At 42.8% G+C, this 15,879-nt stretch overlaps 1 protein-coding gene across 3 annotated transcripts; it reads left to right on the forward strand.

Moving 5' to 3' along the window:
* The first annotated feature begins 5,200 nt into the window (after positions 1-5,200).
* On the forward strand, positions 5,201-14,733 carry LOC110539721 (keratin-associated protein 4-1). 3 transcript variants are annotated; one of them, XM_021626529.1, is made up of 2 exons: positions 5,201-5,558; positions 14,378-14,733. In XM_021626529.1, exons 1-2 carry the CDS (start codon positions 5,201-5,203, stop codon positions 14,731-14,733), a joined length of 714 nt encoding a protein of 237 aa, XP_021482204.1. The 3 variants fall into 3 exon arrangements, with proteins under 3 accessions (XP_021482204.1, XP_021482212.1, XP_021482210.1); XM_021626537.1 differs by lacking the exon at positions 14,378-14,733 and adding an exon at positions 5,727-5,779 and having other exon boundaries at positions 5,201-5,630; XM_021626535.1 differs by lacking the exon at positions 14,378-14,733 and having other exon boundaries at positions 5,201-5,779.
* Positions 14,734-15,879: the final 1,146 nt, after the last annotated feature.

Consider the following 15,879-nt stretch of genomic DNA (forward strand, 5'->3'; position numbering starts at 1 on the left):
CTCCTCCCCTTCCATCTGACTCTAGCTTATCAGGTCTGATATAAAACACTTTTTAAAAGTGCTTTGACTTGGACTAAAAGGATTGAGGCACTGGATCTGCTCTGCCAGTCACTGGATGCATATCAAATTGTTCTTCCATCACTGGAGTGAGAATGTTAGGTTCCCCTCAGTTTAACTTGTAGTGACATTCCAAGAATGCAATGAATGGATAAACTTAAAATTGTGGCCCAGCTAAACCACACCTGATAAACTTACCTGCAAGACACCAAGTCTATGTACCACAGAGACACTTGGACATGCGTGTTCATGCAGGACTGTTCCCAATAGCTGAGTTACGGAGCTAACCATAGGTGTCCATCAACACAGAGCTGGATAAAGAAAATGTGGAGTATGTATACAATGGGATGTAAATAAAGCTATGTCTTTTACCAGAAAAGTAGATTTAGTTTGTTTGTTTGTTTTTTTGAGACAGGGTTTCTCTGTGTAGCCCTGGCTGTCCTGGACTTGCTTTGTAGACCAGGCTGTGAAGTGGAAGTTTCTGGTTTCTTTGGAAACTCAGTTGTGTCACATGACTATATGCTATTTGTTTGGGTCCCAAGTGTGGGATGTGGGAATGTTCCCCCCCCCCCCGCCCTTGGAAAACAGCCCTAGTGAAAAGACTGATGATGTTGGTCGGTTGAAGTCTACCTCGTTTGAGGGACGTGTTTTTTGTGAGCTGCCAAGCATCCTTGTGTGGACTCTGAGAAGGGATACATATAGAAGCCCACAGGCAGCAAGGCAATGCTCTCTGCATCTCTGTGTTTTTGCATTACTATGCTTTGCAACAGTCTTCGAAGACAGAAGCTCTCCAGAGAACCGCTCCTGCTGCTTCGGTGGAGTTTTTCCGCTTTGGGGGACTTGTGTCATTTGGCCAGAGTCTAGCTGCTTCTGTGCTGCAGCTGTTAACCGCTACCGCTTTGCTGTTTGACTAGACTACTGCTATTCTGATGACTGAGTTTGGTAAGCCCCTGCGAACCTGTGGACTCTAATAAACAGGAAGTAGATAAGAGTTCCACAGCCCTTTTCCTTACTAATCTCCTACCTAAGGTTGGGGTTGGGGAGTGTTGGAAAGGAGGGAAAATAAAGTCGGTATTTAAAAAAAAAATCTAAGCCTGCAAGGCTGGCCTTGGATTTACAGTGATCTCTCAGACCAAGCAATTTAGGGCAGTTTCAGAAAGAAAACTATTACATCTTTTCTCTGCCTTGTGGCTCCTATAGTCATAAAACATGACCTGAAATGTGTAGGGGAACAAAGGGGCGGGGCTTAATTGGAAAGAAGAGGAAAGAGAGGAGAAAGGAGAAAAAGGTAGAGGAATGGTGGGGCTGGGGAGATAATGTGCATATACACACATGTTTATAAACTTAAAAATAATAAATTAAAAAAACTAACGTAAGTCTTTATTAATGAAGTGCTCTGAATAGATAGTAAGGCAAAAAAGTTTACTACATAGTACAAAAACAATATGAATTTTAATAGGAAACACCGGGTGAGGAAACAATTACAATGGTTTGGAAAGAGTACAGAAACTTGGCAGAGCTTAATGCCTGTAAAGCGTTCGCTAGAAAGACTTGGAAGCTGATTCCTCTAGAGAGTAAATTGCAACCCATTATTCAAGTCCCACAGACAGAAAAGCTGATGCCCACGTTCTCATGGAGCTGACCAGCGTGTGTTTGGCTGATCAAAAAGGGCAATGAAGAATAGAGCCAGGGCGAAGCTGAGCGTGTCTCTCCGTGCTCTCTTTGGGACGCTGTAGAAAGAAGGTGAACGCACATTTCAATGCCGTCACGAGGTTCTCTGCCCTGTGGGAACGGGAGTGGCTAGCAGCCGTTAAAGACATCGGTCAGCAGGAAGGCTGGCAGTGGCTGCGCGGGCAGCAGCAGCTGCAGGAGCACCATTTGAGGGAGCACAGGCCACCATGGGGTGGCCCTGAAGGAGGGGGTTGTGCTGTAATTGCGCTGGCCCTAAGGGGAGCGGCAAGGGGCGGGTCCTGGTGACTGGAGTGGAGGCGGGGCTTCTGAGGACAGACACGTTTCCCCTCACCAGCTATCTTCCCTATTAAATCTTTCATATACTGTTTTCCATCGTAGAATGAAGGAGAACTTAAGGCGTATTGGCTTTAAAAGTTGCACTAACTATGGTTTGTAACAGAACTGACGAATCAAAAATTGGTGTGGGTAAGAAGTAAAATGAATTCTTGTATTTTGGATGTTAACTTTGAAACCATGTGCCCTCCATCAGTCTTATCTCTTAATTTCTTCATAATTGGCAACTGGACTGCATCGATCATTGTATCAATCATTCTGCTATTACATAATGAAGGCCTGACCTCTGTGTCTGATGTATCCATATTTACATCTATTTTAAATATCATCCAAACTGAAGAGATTGTCTCCCTGCCTCACTCAGGAACAGAGAGTTAAATGGATGGAGAAGGAAGAACTCATCCCGTGCTCAGAACAGCAATGAGACGCACCCCAAAAAGCACAAGAGGCATTGGATGAAATGACACTGCAATTTGGAAGGGCCTCACACTCCTTGAGATGAAGAGGTAATTCAATGAACATCATGGGAACATCCCTTTAAAAGGCTAATGTAATTGTATAGACAGTGTCAAGACCAGAATGTCTGGAAAGGTCATAGTCAGAAAACAATTACTAGCACAACAATGCTAACTTAGCAGCGGGATGCAGACCTCCATATTGGACAATCTGTGTTGTTGGAGAGCCACACAGAGCCTCTACCCAGGATACCATGGTCACCTCTTAGAGCTTTACTTACATTGACCAGGACTATATGTGCCTACAGCCTCTGCTGGGATTCCACCCCTGATGTTGGCTTATACTGCTTACCGTTACCCAATTTCTTGTTTCTGCTCATCCGTCCTGGGTAACTACAATGTTGCCAGTGTACCAGCCTTCCTTCTGTTTTCTCCATCACACCTGTGCTCGTACTGAGCCATCATTGTATTTATCACTCAATATGTATCACTCAAGAAGCTGTTTTGTTTTATTCTGTTTTGGTTCTTTGAGACAAGGTCTTGTGTATCTTAGGCTCCCTTAAGCTATCTATTTAGCTGAGGCTGGCCTTGAACTCCTGATCTTCTTGCCTCTACTTCATAAGTGCTAGTATAAGAATGTGCTACCATACCTGATTTAAGAATTCATTTTTACAGGTAACTATTTAAACTATAAAACACATACGCACTAGATTCCCCGTCTATTACTATGGCATTCTGATAGATGACCAGAAGTTTCATGTGACTTTATTGACCAAGTTCATAATATTACTATCCCAGACATGCCTTAGGCTTTTTAAGGAATCAAGTGTGACAGAGTGACTGTGTCCCAATAAATACCTACTCTGTTAATGTCATAAATATTTGTGGTCATTAAGCATATCGGACCATAAATTTATTTGGAGAAAAGCTTGGGTCGCTGTCACATGGACAAAGAAAATAACCTGCATGTCCCATTCATATCATAGTAGGGTAGATTGAAATGGTAAATGCTTAATTCTTTCATGTATTTACACTCAAGTCTGTAGAAGCCAAGAAAAATGGAAAGATGATTAGATGACAGATGAATATTTATATTTTAATGGAAGAATTTACTACCCAAAAGGTGGACGAAATATTTTCCTATATTATTTTTTTTCTTCCTTTCCACAGAGATGGTTGGTCACCTCCTAAATAAATAAATAAATAAATAATGATGGCGTTTGGTTCAATTAGATAAAGTCAACATGCTATACTTTATCAATTAGATGAGGTCAACAGGCTATATTCATGTACTTGCTTTGACCTCAATAATGATTTCTTTGCAATATGTTTTTCACAAAATGTATTTCCCCCCCCCTTTTTTTTTTTTAAAGCATCTGGCTTATGTTCAGAATAACTACCATAAACACATGGGAAAATGATAAAATGGCAACCTAGACTCAGGCTCTCATAAAGTGTTTTTTTTTTTTTTTAACAAATCACTATTTCAAGATGAAGAATAAAGACATAGAAAATTTGAATAGCATAGGTATCAACTTAGATGCAATGTCTATTTTCCATCTGTCTCATACAAATTGTACTTCCATAGTTTTCATATGGTCTTAGACTATTGACAAATGATATCAGACTACAATGAAGATCTCAACAGTAGGAACAATATGAAGTTTTTCTTCTACCCCCACACAATGAAATTAGACAGCACTACCAGGAAATGCTATAAGAACTAAATGGAGAAACTAGGGACTCAAGACAGCCAAGAACTTGAGTGCAATTTGCGCAAAAAGGCTCATTTCTATTATTACAGCTGCTTTGTAGTAATACAAAGTTACAATATGATAATACAAACATTACAATATAGCAATACAATCTGACTACCACCCCAGAAGCAATACAAACTATCCAATGCAATAACACAGAGTTATGAGTTTACAGTTCAGCAGAGAAGCCTGCTTCACGGCCCAGCATGTTCAAGATTATCTAAAACCCAGCAGTGTTATTTGTCTTCAGAAGAACTGAGGTCTGTGAACATAATTCACCCTAACTATTTTCTAGAAATTGAGGAAAGTAGCAGGCGTTCCAGTGTTCCTTCCCACATTTGTTGACATTCCAAATTCCCTTCTTGAGAAATATCAAATGGGATGGTCACATGCCCATGTCACACATTCATTATCCTCACATAAGCTTGATCCAAACTTCAAACAATTCAAACTTCCTTCCAGTGCTTTCGCAGTTTACTTTTGAAAAGTCTTTAGATATAAGAGACACAGACCCACTACAGGACTGGCATGAAGCTTCATGATGATACATGGAATGTTGGATTTAGTTTGCTATGTCATCGCATGACTGTTAATCAGCGGAGTCAGAACAGGAATCTTTGAAATTTGATGATACACACAAGGAAACAGAAGAGGTGACTCAAAGAAAAGACTGGATTTGATAAACCCTGACCCTGAGACAGAAAAGAGTACATTCCATCTAACTTTTACATAGAGTCTTCTATAATTAACTAGTTTAGTAACTGTTTATTTATTAAGAGAAACAATAACAAAGAAATGGCATGGTAACCGCATCAGGGTATAAAAGAGGACAAGGACTAAGGAGACTCACATATTTGAGAAACTCACTCTCTTGGAAACCTACCCAGAACCTCCACCTCTGACACCATGGTCAATTCTTGTAGTGGCTCTGTCTGCTCTGAGCAGGGCTGTGATCAAAGTCCCTGCCAGGAGAGCTGCTGCCAGCCCAGCTGCTGCCAGCCCACCTGCTGCAGGACCACCTGCTGCCGCCCCAGCTGCTGTGTGACCACCTGCCGTCCCAGCTGTGGGGTGTCCAGCTGCTGCCGCCCCAGCTGCTGTATGACCACCTGCCGCCCCAGCTGTGGAGTGTCCAGCTGTTGCCGTCCAGTCTGCTGCCAGACCACCTGCCGTCCCAGCTGTGGGGTGTCCAGCTGCTGCCGTCCAATCTGTTGCCAGACCACCTGCCGTCCCAGCTGTGGGGTGTCCAGCTGCTGCCGCCCAATCTGTTGTCAGACCACCTGCCGTCCCAGCTGTGGGGTGTCCAGCTGCTGCCGTCCAGTCTGCTGCCAGACCACCTGTCGTCCCAGCTGTGGGGTGTCCAGCTGCTGCCGCCCAATCTGCTGCCAGACCACCTGCCGCCCCAGCTGTGGAGGGTCCAGCTGCTGCCGCCCAGTCTGCTGTCAGACCACTTGTTGCCGCACAACTTGCTGTGGCCCCTCTTGTTGAATTTTCCATCTGACTACCGCCCCAGAAGCAACCATAATCACGATGGTCTGACCTTCTCATCTATGTCAATTTTTCTATGCATTAAAGAATTTCTACCTTTGTTGTCCTGACACCAGCAAGAAACTGGCAGAAGAGCGTCCCACATTAAGTAACACTCATACTTCCCAAGGATCTCCCCTCTACATGCATGTCTCAGCGGCCTGGTGCAGCTAAACACATCCCTCAAGTCTCCAGCTGTCAGCCTGCCCTTGACCTTCCCCATTCTATGCTAACTATGCTTCAATAAACATTGTCTTCTCTCAGAAACATATATCTTTTCATTTATTTTAAGAGAGTTTGTTTTCTAGTATTGTTTCTTCCAAGATGAAAAAATGTTTGGGTCATTGTGAGCATGAAGAAAAATGGTTTTGCTATTATGTTAGAGGTATGCGTAGTCCCAGGTTTATTGCAGCATTATTCACATTGGCTGGGAAGCAGAGTAAACCTGTGTCTATCACCTGATGAGTAGTAAATAAAATGCCTTATACATAATGAAGTGCTGTTTACCCATAAAACAAGTGGAGTCTTGCAATGCGTGACAACATAGAAATGAAATAGGATTGGAAGATGGTATGAAGTGAAATCAGCCAATACAGAAAGAAAATACACATGATGTCACTTAAAGGTGGAATTTAAAAAAAAATCTCATAGACGCTGAGAGTAGAAAAGTGGCTCTGGCTGCCTTTCCAGAGGACCCAGGTTCAATTCCCCGGCACCCACATGTCAGCTCACAGCAGGAGATCCAGAACATTTTTGGGGCCTCCAAAGGCACCAGGCATACATATGGTTCACATGCAAAACACCACAAAAAACATGGTTCACATACAAGCAAAACACCACAAAAAAAAAAACCAGACAAACAAACAAATAGGACTTCAAAAATGAAATAGTTCTAGTGCTCAATTGCGGAAAGTTGTTACAAATGATTAATATTTTACATTTCAAAAACACCTAGAACAAAGCATATTCAGTGTTTTCACCAGCAAGAAATAATATATAATTGAGGATGTAAATATATTAACTCAGATTTAAACATTGTTTCATGCATGCACGTATAAAAAACATCACATAGTACCCCGTAAATATATACAATTTTATACGTCAATGCAAAACAGAAAAGAAAACTGATTTTGGCACATAGAATCTACCATTTTAAAAAGGGCTATATTTCAAACTAACAACCTACTTCATTCCATTAACAGTAACTTTCCTTTTGAATTCGTAAGATGATTGGCAGGTTCACAGGGACACTGAACTCTGAGCATAATAAGACATGTGAAGACCAGTAGCTTCCTATAAGGAGTTCACAGTGTAGTCATTGAAACAAGGGCTTGGGAATAAAAGGAAGAATCCAAGTAGATGGAAAGTACTGGGGACAACTTCTGTTCTAGAGAAGGGTGATGTTGGAGGATTTTTTAAAAAAATTATAAAGTAACTTAAAAGCTATTAAATGCTAGGGAAGTATACAAGTCACAAACTCACAGGATAAAAAGAGAAAGAAAAAGCAGGAGTGAGAGGAGGAGATGGAGAAGGAGGAGAGAAAGGAAGAGGAAGTAGAGAGAAGGAGGTAGAGGAGAAGAAGGAACAGGAGAAGGAGGAGAAGAAGGAGGCGGAGGAGAAGGAATAGGAGGAGGAAGAGAAGGAGGTAGAGAGGAGGCCAGGGATTGTTTTTATTATTGTAATAAAAGGAGTAAAATGAGCCAAAAGATCAACATCCCTGGGGAAGATATGGCAGAAAATGGACCGTGATGCCCACTCCTCAATCACTCCACATTAATGACGTTGTGCCAAAATTAATCAGGAGCAGACAAGGAGGCTCTCAGTCAGAGGTGGAGTGCACGAAGACCAGTGATAACCCCAGGAGGGGTTTGAAGGAAGAGTTTAAATACCAGGCAGGGAAAAAGTTTCGTGTAGGGGACCAGCAAGATGGCTCTAAGGGTAAAGGTGCTTGCTGTCAAAGCTGGGACCCACTTGGTGAAAGGGAGGAAGAAGGGAACTGACCTCCTTGTCCTCTGACCTCCACGCTCATGCAGTGGCACTTGTGTGCACTCTCTATACAAACTCTTACACACACAAATAAGTCAAATGTAATAAAGACAATTTAAAAGTTGCAAGAAGGAAAAACTTAGGTTGCGTGATTTTTTTTTTTTTTTTGGAACAAGGTTTCTCTGTGTAGTTCTGGCCGTTCTGGAACTCGTTCTATAGACCAGGCTGGCCTTGAACTCAGAGATCTGCCTGCTTCTGCTTCCCAAGTGCTGGGATTAAAGGCGTGCATCACCCCTACCTGGCCACAACATATTCTTACTGCTAGAATCGAATAGGCAGGGAATCAGAAGAGAAAGCCATTGCCTTTCCTAAGCATCTCCCCAGAAGAACTCGGGCATTAAAAAAAAAAAAAAAAAGAAGTACTGGTTGCTGTGTTTTACTACTGAATGTTCTAAATCAGTTGGTTGTTTCAGAAAGAAGAGTGTTGATTCATAGGGTGATCCCATCCATCCAACAAGCTTGTTAGCTTGAAAGGAAACAGGCCGACATACAAAGGTGGAATTCCATCCCCTGACTCCCTAACCCCCAGCCTGCACCTAGAGCCATGCTCTTCCCTCTTTCTTGCTCAGGAGTCATTCATAGCAGTGGCTGGTCCGTTTTGAAAACCTGTGTTCCTCCATTCTACAGCAGGAATTATTTCCCTTCCGTCAGTTTCTGCCATTGCCTTCCCATCTGCCATACGTCCTGTGGAATGGCTGTGCAGTATGTGCCTGGATGGGCGAGGGAAGACTAGAGTGACACCCGGTCATAAATTGTTGGTTCCATGCTGACTGCAAGAGAAAGCTAACGATTTAAAAGTAGATGAGGCACACAAGGAAGGGATAGGGGTCGATCTGGAAACATCAAATTTGAATGTGAATTTCAATAATTACCTAATTTCATAACTTCTTATCTGATAACATAACCCATAATAATAAAGATGCCTCTTGATGGGAGGGGTAAAGGTATAAAAGAGACCCCCAAATTAAAAAAAAAACCAAACACCTCAATCTCTCGAACACCCAGGCCAAACCTCCATCTCCTGCCATCACGGTCAGCTCCTGGTTGCGGCTCTGTTTGCTCTGAGTAGGGCTGTGGCCAAGGCTGCTGCCCATCTACCTGCTGCAAATCCAGCTGCAGCCATACCACCTGCTGCCAGAGCAGCTGCTACAGGACCACTTGCGGCCAGCTTAGCTGCTGTGTATGAGCGAGTGCTCATAAGTGGATATTAGACATAGAATATAGGATAAACATACTAAAATCTGTACACCTAAGAAGCTAATCAGGAAGGAGGATGCCTGCTAAAATGCTCAATCCCCATTCAGAAAGGCAGAGAGGATGGACATCTGAAGAAGGGGAAAACAGTTTTTTTTTCCATTCTGTCTCCTATGCTGCATTTTGTGTTTCTTTTTGTCCTCTGTTGTCTTCTTTTGGGATTTTAATAGGTATCCATTCATCTCTATTTCTATGCTGTACTCTGTATAGGTATTTGTTGTGTTGTTGTAAGCCATCTCATACTTATAACAGTGTTTCTTAGCTGATACCAATTTCCTTTGAGTATGCGAACACTCTGCTTTTAGCTCCTCCTCCTCCATTGCATGCCTTTTGTCCTAGTTTGCCTTCTATCCCTGTGATAAAACACATTGACAAAAAGCGACCTGGGGAAAAGGGGTTTCTTTCTTTGTACTGCTTGCAGTCCATCGCTGAGGGAAGTCAGGGCAGGAATTCAAAGCAGGAACCTGGAGGCAGGAGCTGATGCAGAGGCCATGGAGGGGTGCTGCATACTGACTTGTTCTTTTTCTTATGGCTTACTCAGCCTGCTTTCTTTTACCACTCAGAACCACCAGCCTGGAGGTGACACTACCCACAGTGAGCTGGGCCAGCCCACATCAATCATCAGTCAAAAAGAATGCCCCAAAGACTTGGTGATATGATGCGGGCATTTTCTGTATTGAGATTCCTCTTCCCAGATAACTCAGTTGTGTCAAGTTGACAAAAACAAACAAACAAACAAACAAAACAAAACAAAACCAGCCATGACACCTTTCATGTACCAATTCACATATTAGCTATTTGAAACACCCAGGTCTTGTCACTTTCATAATTGTCTGCATATTTATCTTGCTATTTTGTTCAGAACATATTTCCTCTCTTCTCATTTCAATCAGGTTTTTCTATTGGTTTCTGCATATAAGGTGAAGTGTCTCCACCTCTCCTACCCATGTTCCAGTCTTTCCAGACTGAACTCCTTGAGACAGATACTCTGAGTGCCTTTCAACCTTTGCTCTTGTTCAAATCACTGTCTCATTTTAGTGGTTCCTCAGGAAATTCAAGTATGACAAGTACATTACTGTCCCAAGATGATAGGTAGAGCCTTGTCACTCAAGAAGCTGGAAAGTTGGCTTACTCCCTGTGTGGTCTGCTTCCCTAATTTCCCAGAGACAAGCTGAGAGCTGACTTTTATCCTTAACTCACTCAGCACAACTCTGGGTAGAGGATCCACGGTACCTTCACTCTCTTTTAGTCCTGACCCCGCAAGGGGACACTTAGTCTTTTACACAACAGTGAATACAATCCCATCAGAAGGCAGATTAGTTGCAGGGTGGGATTTATTACTGGGAAAAACCTAGGCAAGGGGTTGTGGGAAATGTTTATCCATCTGCTGTTTAGACTCTCAAAGTTGTGGTAATTATCAGCTCCAGCTGCTCCAAGGCTAAAAGAGTAAATAAAATCCTGACATCTGGAGAACAACTGGGGAATTTGGGACTTCGTACCTAATATGAAGCCAAGACCATTCCACAGCACAATGAGAGCTGGGTATTTCTGTCTGCTAGGTGTGTGTGGAACTAGAGAAATAAACACTGCTCCTGAGCCTCCTTGAAATTGCCACTTTGATGCCTATGGTTCCCAAAGACTCTTGTATTTAGGAGCTAGTCCTTTGATGGGAGATATAAAAGTCAGACTGCTTGATGTGTGGTCTAACTCCTTTCAAGGAGAGACTGTAAACTTGGTTTTGTGGGGGTAGGGACCAGGCCCGTACTGCTAATTACATGCATTGCTGACTCTCAGATGGAAGCTAGTTAAAGGCTTCACTCAGGGCCATCAGCTCTGAGAGTATACAGTTACCCCCTCCATGGGGAAGCTGAATTGAGGGTGGGGTGTTGTGAATTGCAGCAGCAGAAAGTCCTTTCCCTGGCCCTTCCCAGAGCTAGACGACTTAGGAGCCCATCCCCCTGTGAGAGCTATGACTATTGAGGAATTCAACCAGTTAGAATAATTCCATTGGAAGAGAGAGGTTGGCTGCACGATTTTGTAGCTCATGTGAGGCAGGAAAAGGATTCTGGGGGAGAAGTGTCCTTGTAGGCATTTGAGTTTCCTGAAATTGAACCTCTGCACTCATGATCTCTCAGCAGCTGTGGCCACCTGCACCAAACCTATGTGAGGTCAAGCCAATGAATATTCCAGAATGGTGTTTGGAGGGGCTCATGGAACCCTCAGTCCCATGTGAAGAGTTAGGGTAGTTGAGGGAGAGTCTGTTTTCTTGATGTGTGTGGCTTCAAGAAGGTCAACCATATTCCAGCGGGATGGCCTCACATCCACGAGTAAACGGGAAGTACAAATGAACTCAGTGGGTTGAGGAAAAGAAGACATGAAGTGAGGAGGGGAAGGGAGAAGTGGGAGATGACTGTGATCGTATACACTAACTTGTGCTTCCATCTTTAAGTCTTACAGTTGCTACACTTCCAAACTCCACTTTGACATCTTTCACTGTGGTGTAGAAACTCAAGCTGTGGACTGGGATGTCACAGGAAAAAAAAAAGTTAAGAATACAGGCACAATTTCTAGAGTCTTTCCCAGACTTTCTGAGTAAGCCTTCCTGATCAAGACTTTATAGTGTACTCTTCCAGTTTGTAGCAAGCCCCTTCCCTCTGCTAAGGCGCTGCTTTCCACTCTGCCAGCAGGTTCAAGATGGATATGTGACTTAGTGGAATGTTCTCTCATGAAATGCACCAAAGTGGAAGTTTATGCTTTCTTTGGAAACTCAGTTGCTTCATGTGACGATGTTTTTTGTTTGTTTGTTTGTTTGTTTGGATCCCAAGTGTGGGATGTGGGAATGTTTTGCCCCTTGGAAAACAGACCCTGTTAAAAGGCATGTCAGCTGAAACTAGCTTGCTCGAGGGGAGTGGTTTTTGTGAGCTGGAAAACTTCCTGGGTGGATTCTGAGAAGGCATGAATAGAAGCTCACAGACAGTGAGAGGATGCTTCTGCATTGCTACTCTTTGCAGCGGTCTGCATCCTTCACTGGTCTTCACAGAGAAAAAAATTCTCCAGAAAACTCGTGCTGCTTTGGTGGAGTTTTGCCACCTCAGCAGATTTATGCCATTTGGGCAGATTCTAGCCACTTCTATGGAATCGTTCTGCTGCTGCTGACTCATGTTGCTGCTGTTGCTTTGCTAGACTAGACTGATGGTATCCTGATGCCTGAGCTTGGTAATCCCCAAAGAACCCATCAACCCTTCTCAGCAGGAAGTAGATAAAAGAGATCTACGACCCCTTCCCCTACTAATCTACTATCTAGGATCAGGCAGTTGGAAGGGAGGTAAAGGTGTTTAAGAACCTTAAATACAGTAGATGTCTGACAAATCTAAGCCTACAACACACCAGTGGAGATCAGAAATTTTACGGCAAGAGCAAGATTCAAAATATATACAAAACAGTAATTTAAGGTCACCAATTAATCTGAGCAGACATCAGACTTAACTATGGAACTTGCTCAGCCTTGAAGCCCCTGTGTTTTCTTAACTGTTTCTTGCTGGGTCACAGGTATGTGGTACTAAAGATGACCCCTAGAGAACTTGAGTCAACAGCTGCTTATCCAATAAACTTCTAAACTTCTTCAGCATTCCAATTGGTACTGCTGGCTGACAATCAGACTGGCCTGGGATTCCCAAATCCCCAGCCCTTACAAGTTCATGGCAAACATCATAATACAGGATTACATTTCATTTAAAGCAAAGAGTCGTCTTGTAAAAATTGAGAAGAAAAGTAATCAGATGGACCTTAAGCTTCTTTAATAGGATAAAATGAAAAAAATATAAGAAACTATTATTAATTCATAACTAGTAACATCTATATCAGTCTCTCCCTATATATGTTCAAATTAATAATGTTATATTACATATTCTATTTTATATAAGTATAATTAATACAATATGGATATAAATAGTCTTAGTAATACAAACCTTGTTACCAACTCCAGTGTCCACTCTAGAAAAATATTGACTTAAAAAATTGTTTGAAATTTTTATATGTATATACAATGGATCATTATATACCCCTACTCCCTCCACCTAACTCTTCTTCACCCCCAGCAAATCTCCTTTTATTTCTTCATAATCTCCTGAGTCCAGCTGGTGCTGCTTGTACACTCCTGGGTGTGTATACACTGGGGCATGGGTAACCTAGTAATGGTCACCTGCCCCCTCAAAAGTGATTCTAGCTCTTTAGGTATGGCAGGGGAGCATCAGGAGCCCTTTGGTGAGTGTTCAGCCATAACTGAACCATCTATGCTTCTCCTACCCTGCTCCAAGGCTCAAGGAACATCATAAGGGTGGACAGACAGACAGAATGTTTTATCTCTGGGATGGAGAGAAATGCTGTGAACAGCCAGCCAGCCTCTGGACATGACATGGCTGTTGCACACATGAACTGGAAGAAACAGCTCTGGACACTTACGTAAGACCTATATGGTCCTGTGCAAGTCCTCCACCAATTCCAGCCTGTTAAATACACCGATTTTCCAAAAGCAGAAAAACTGTGAGCCTTCTCAATTCCAGAAAATGGGGTGGAGATAGTTTGATTGCCGTGGGGTTTCCTTTATTGTTGCTCACTGACTATTTTTGGTTACAACTGACCGCACTGCATATATTGTCTTTCGATGATTGTGAGCTTTCAGGATATCTCATCAGACTGATTAGGTTTCTTTTCCTTAAACAAACAAACAAACAAACAGCTAAAAATATTGTAGGCATTGTGTGAGCTGCAGTCAGGGAAGAGTAGTACCTGGACTGAGTGTCATCCTTCACAGGACTGTCCTGTACAGAAGAAGCTGAAAGATTTTAGATGTGCATAATGAGCACAAGGAAGGGAAGATAAAATGATTCAGGAGGAAAGAACAGATGGAGTGAGCATCAGTGCACTTAATTTGGAATAGTCAGTACCTGAACTATGAGGACTGTGCTAAGTGAGTATCAGGAAGTCCATGCGATAAGCCTTAATCCATCGGGAAAACAAGACAGTGTTTGCCATCAAAAGTAGAAAACATAATTGCCCAGTTGGATGTTTACCTTCTTAGTAGGATTAACAACAAAGAGGAAGAGTGACCCCAGCAGGGTATAAAAGGGGACCCAGGTCATGGACATGCCCAGATTCAAGTCATACATTCATTTGGAAATCTATCTCCAATCTCCACCCCAGACACCATGGTCAACTCCTATTGTGGCTCTGTCTGCTCTGAGGAGGGCTGTGGCCAAGGCTGCTGCCAGCCCAGCTGCTGTGTGTCCAGCTGCTGCAGACCCCAATGCTGCCAGTCTGTGTGTTGCCAGCCCACTTGCTGCCTCCCCAGCTGCTGCAGGCCCAGCTGTTGCCGCCCCACCTGTTGCATTTCTAGCTGCTGTAGGCCTTCCTGCTGCCGCCCCAGCTGCTGTGTGTCCAGCTGCTGCAGGCCCAGCTGCTGCCAGTCTGTGTGCTGCAGGCCCACCTGCTGTGTGTCCAGCTGTTGCAGACCTACCTGCTGCAGGCCCAGCTGCTGTGTGTCCAGCTGTTGCAGGCCCAGCTGCTGCAGGCCCACCTGCTGCTACCCCAGCTGCTGTGGTGGTTCTTGTTGCTGAGTGTCCTGACCTGGATCAGTTTTCTTTTTCTCTCTGTATCTATTCAACAGGACATGCAACATATCAATGCTACGCACATATAAACTCATGGAATGATTTGGAAAAGCCCAGTGTCTGCTACTATTTATTCTCTTTAAAAAATAATTTTTCATACTAATATATCAGAATTATAGTCAAATTATTCTTCAAATTGTTTTAGAATTTCTTACTCTGTTTCAAAGTACAAGTGGTTAAATGTTTTATTTCTAGACTTTTCTTTTTAATGTTTTTTTCCCTATGGAATTTATTTTTATGTGACTTGCTTGACATTTCCCAATAAAAGTTTTAACCCTCAAGGGTAAAAAAATGTGCTCACCTCCCATTCTTCTTATTTACTTTTTATTGGTTCATATTCATTAAGCATAGTGCTAGGTTTCAAAAAGACAATCTCTTTCAAGTATAACATGTATTTTCACTATATTCATTCCCACCTCCATTTCCACCTCTCTCCCCCACACTCTCATCTTCCACTTTCATGTCAAATATACATAACACACTTATTTACCTATATATAATCTAGGACCACAGATAAAAGAAAATATGCGATATTTTTTTTCTTTCCGAACTAGACATATTTTACTTAATGTGCCTATTTCCCAGCCAATGGCATAATTCTTTTGCAAGGTATATAATCTCTGCTGTGTTTATATACCGAATTTTCTTTATTCGTGCACCTGCTGATAGATTCCTGGTCTGATTAACAACCTGATCATTGTAAACGGCACTGCTAAGAGTACAGGTGTGTGAGTCTCCACGGTGCACTGCTTCAGCAGCCTCTGCGTACACACCAAAACTGGATAGCTGGTCTGCTTTTAGTCCTTGAGGCATCTCCATGCTGATTTCCATAGGGGCTGGACCAATCTACATTGTCCACCCGCAGTGTCTAAGGCTTGCCTTTCTCCATATTTTCACCAGCACTTATTGTTAGTGTACTTTTTTTCCTTTTGTCCATCTTCCAGTCTTTCTTCCTCCCTTTCTTCCTTTCCTTCCTTCTTCTTCCCTTCCCTCCTTTCTTTCTTCTTCTTCTTTTTTGTGTGTATGTGCAAAGGATCATACCCTAGGCCTTGTGCATACTAGGCTGGCATTCTACCACTGAGATGTACCTTC

Source organism: Meriones unguiculatus, chromosome 7, assembly GCF_030254825.1.
Source record: "Meriones unguiculatus strain TT.TT164.6M chromosome 7, Bangor_MerUng_6.1, whole genome shotgun sequence".
In the NCBI taxonomy this organism is placed as follows: domain Eukaryota; kingdom Metazoa; phylum Chordata; class Mammalia; order Rodentia; family Muridae; genus Meriones; species Meriones unguiculatus.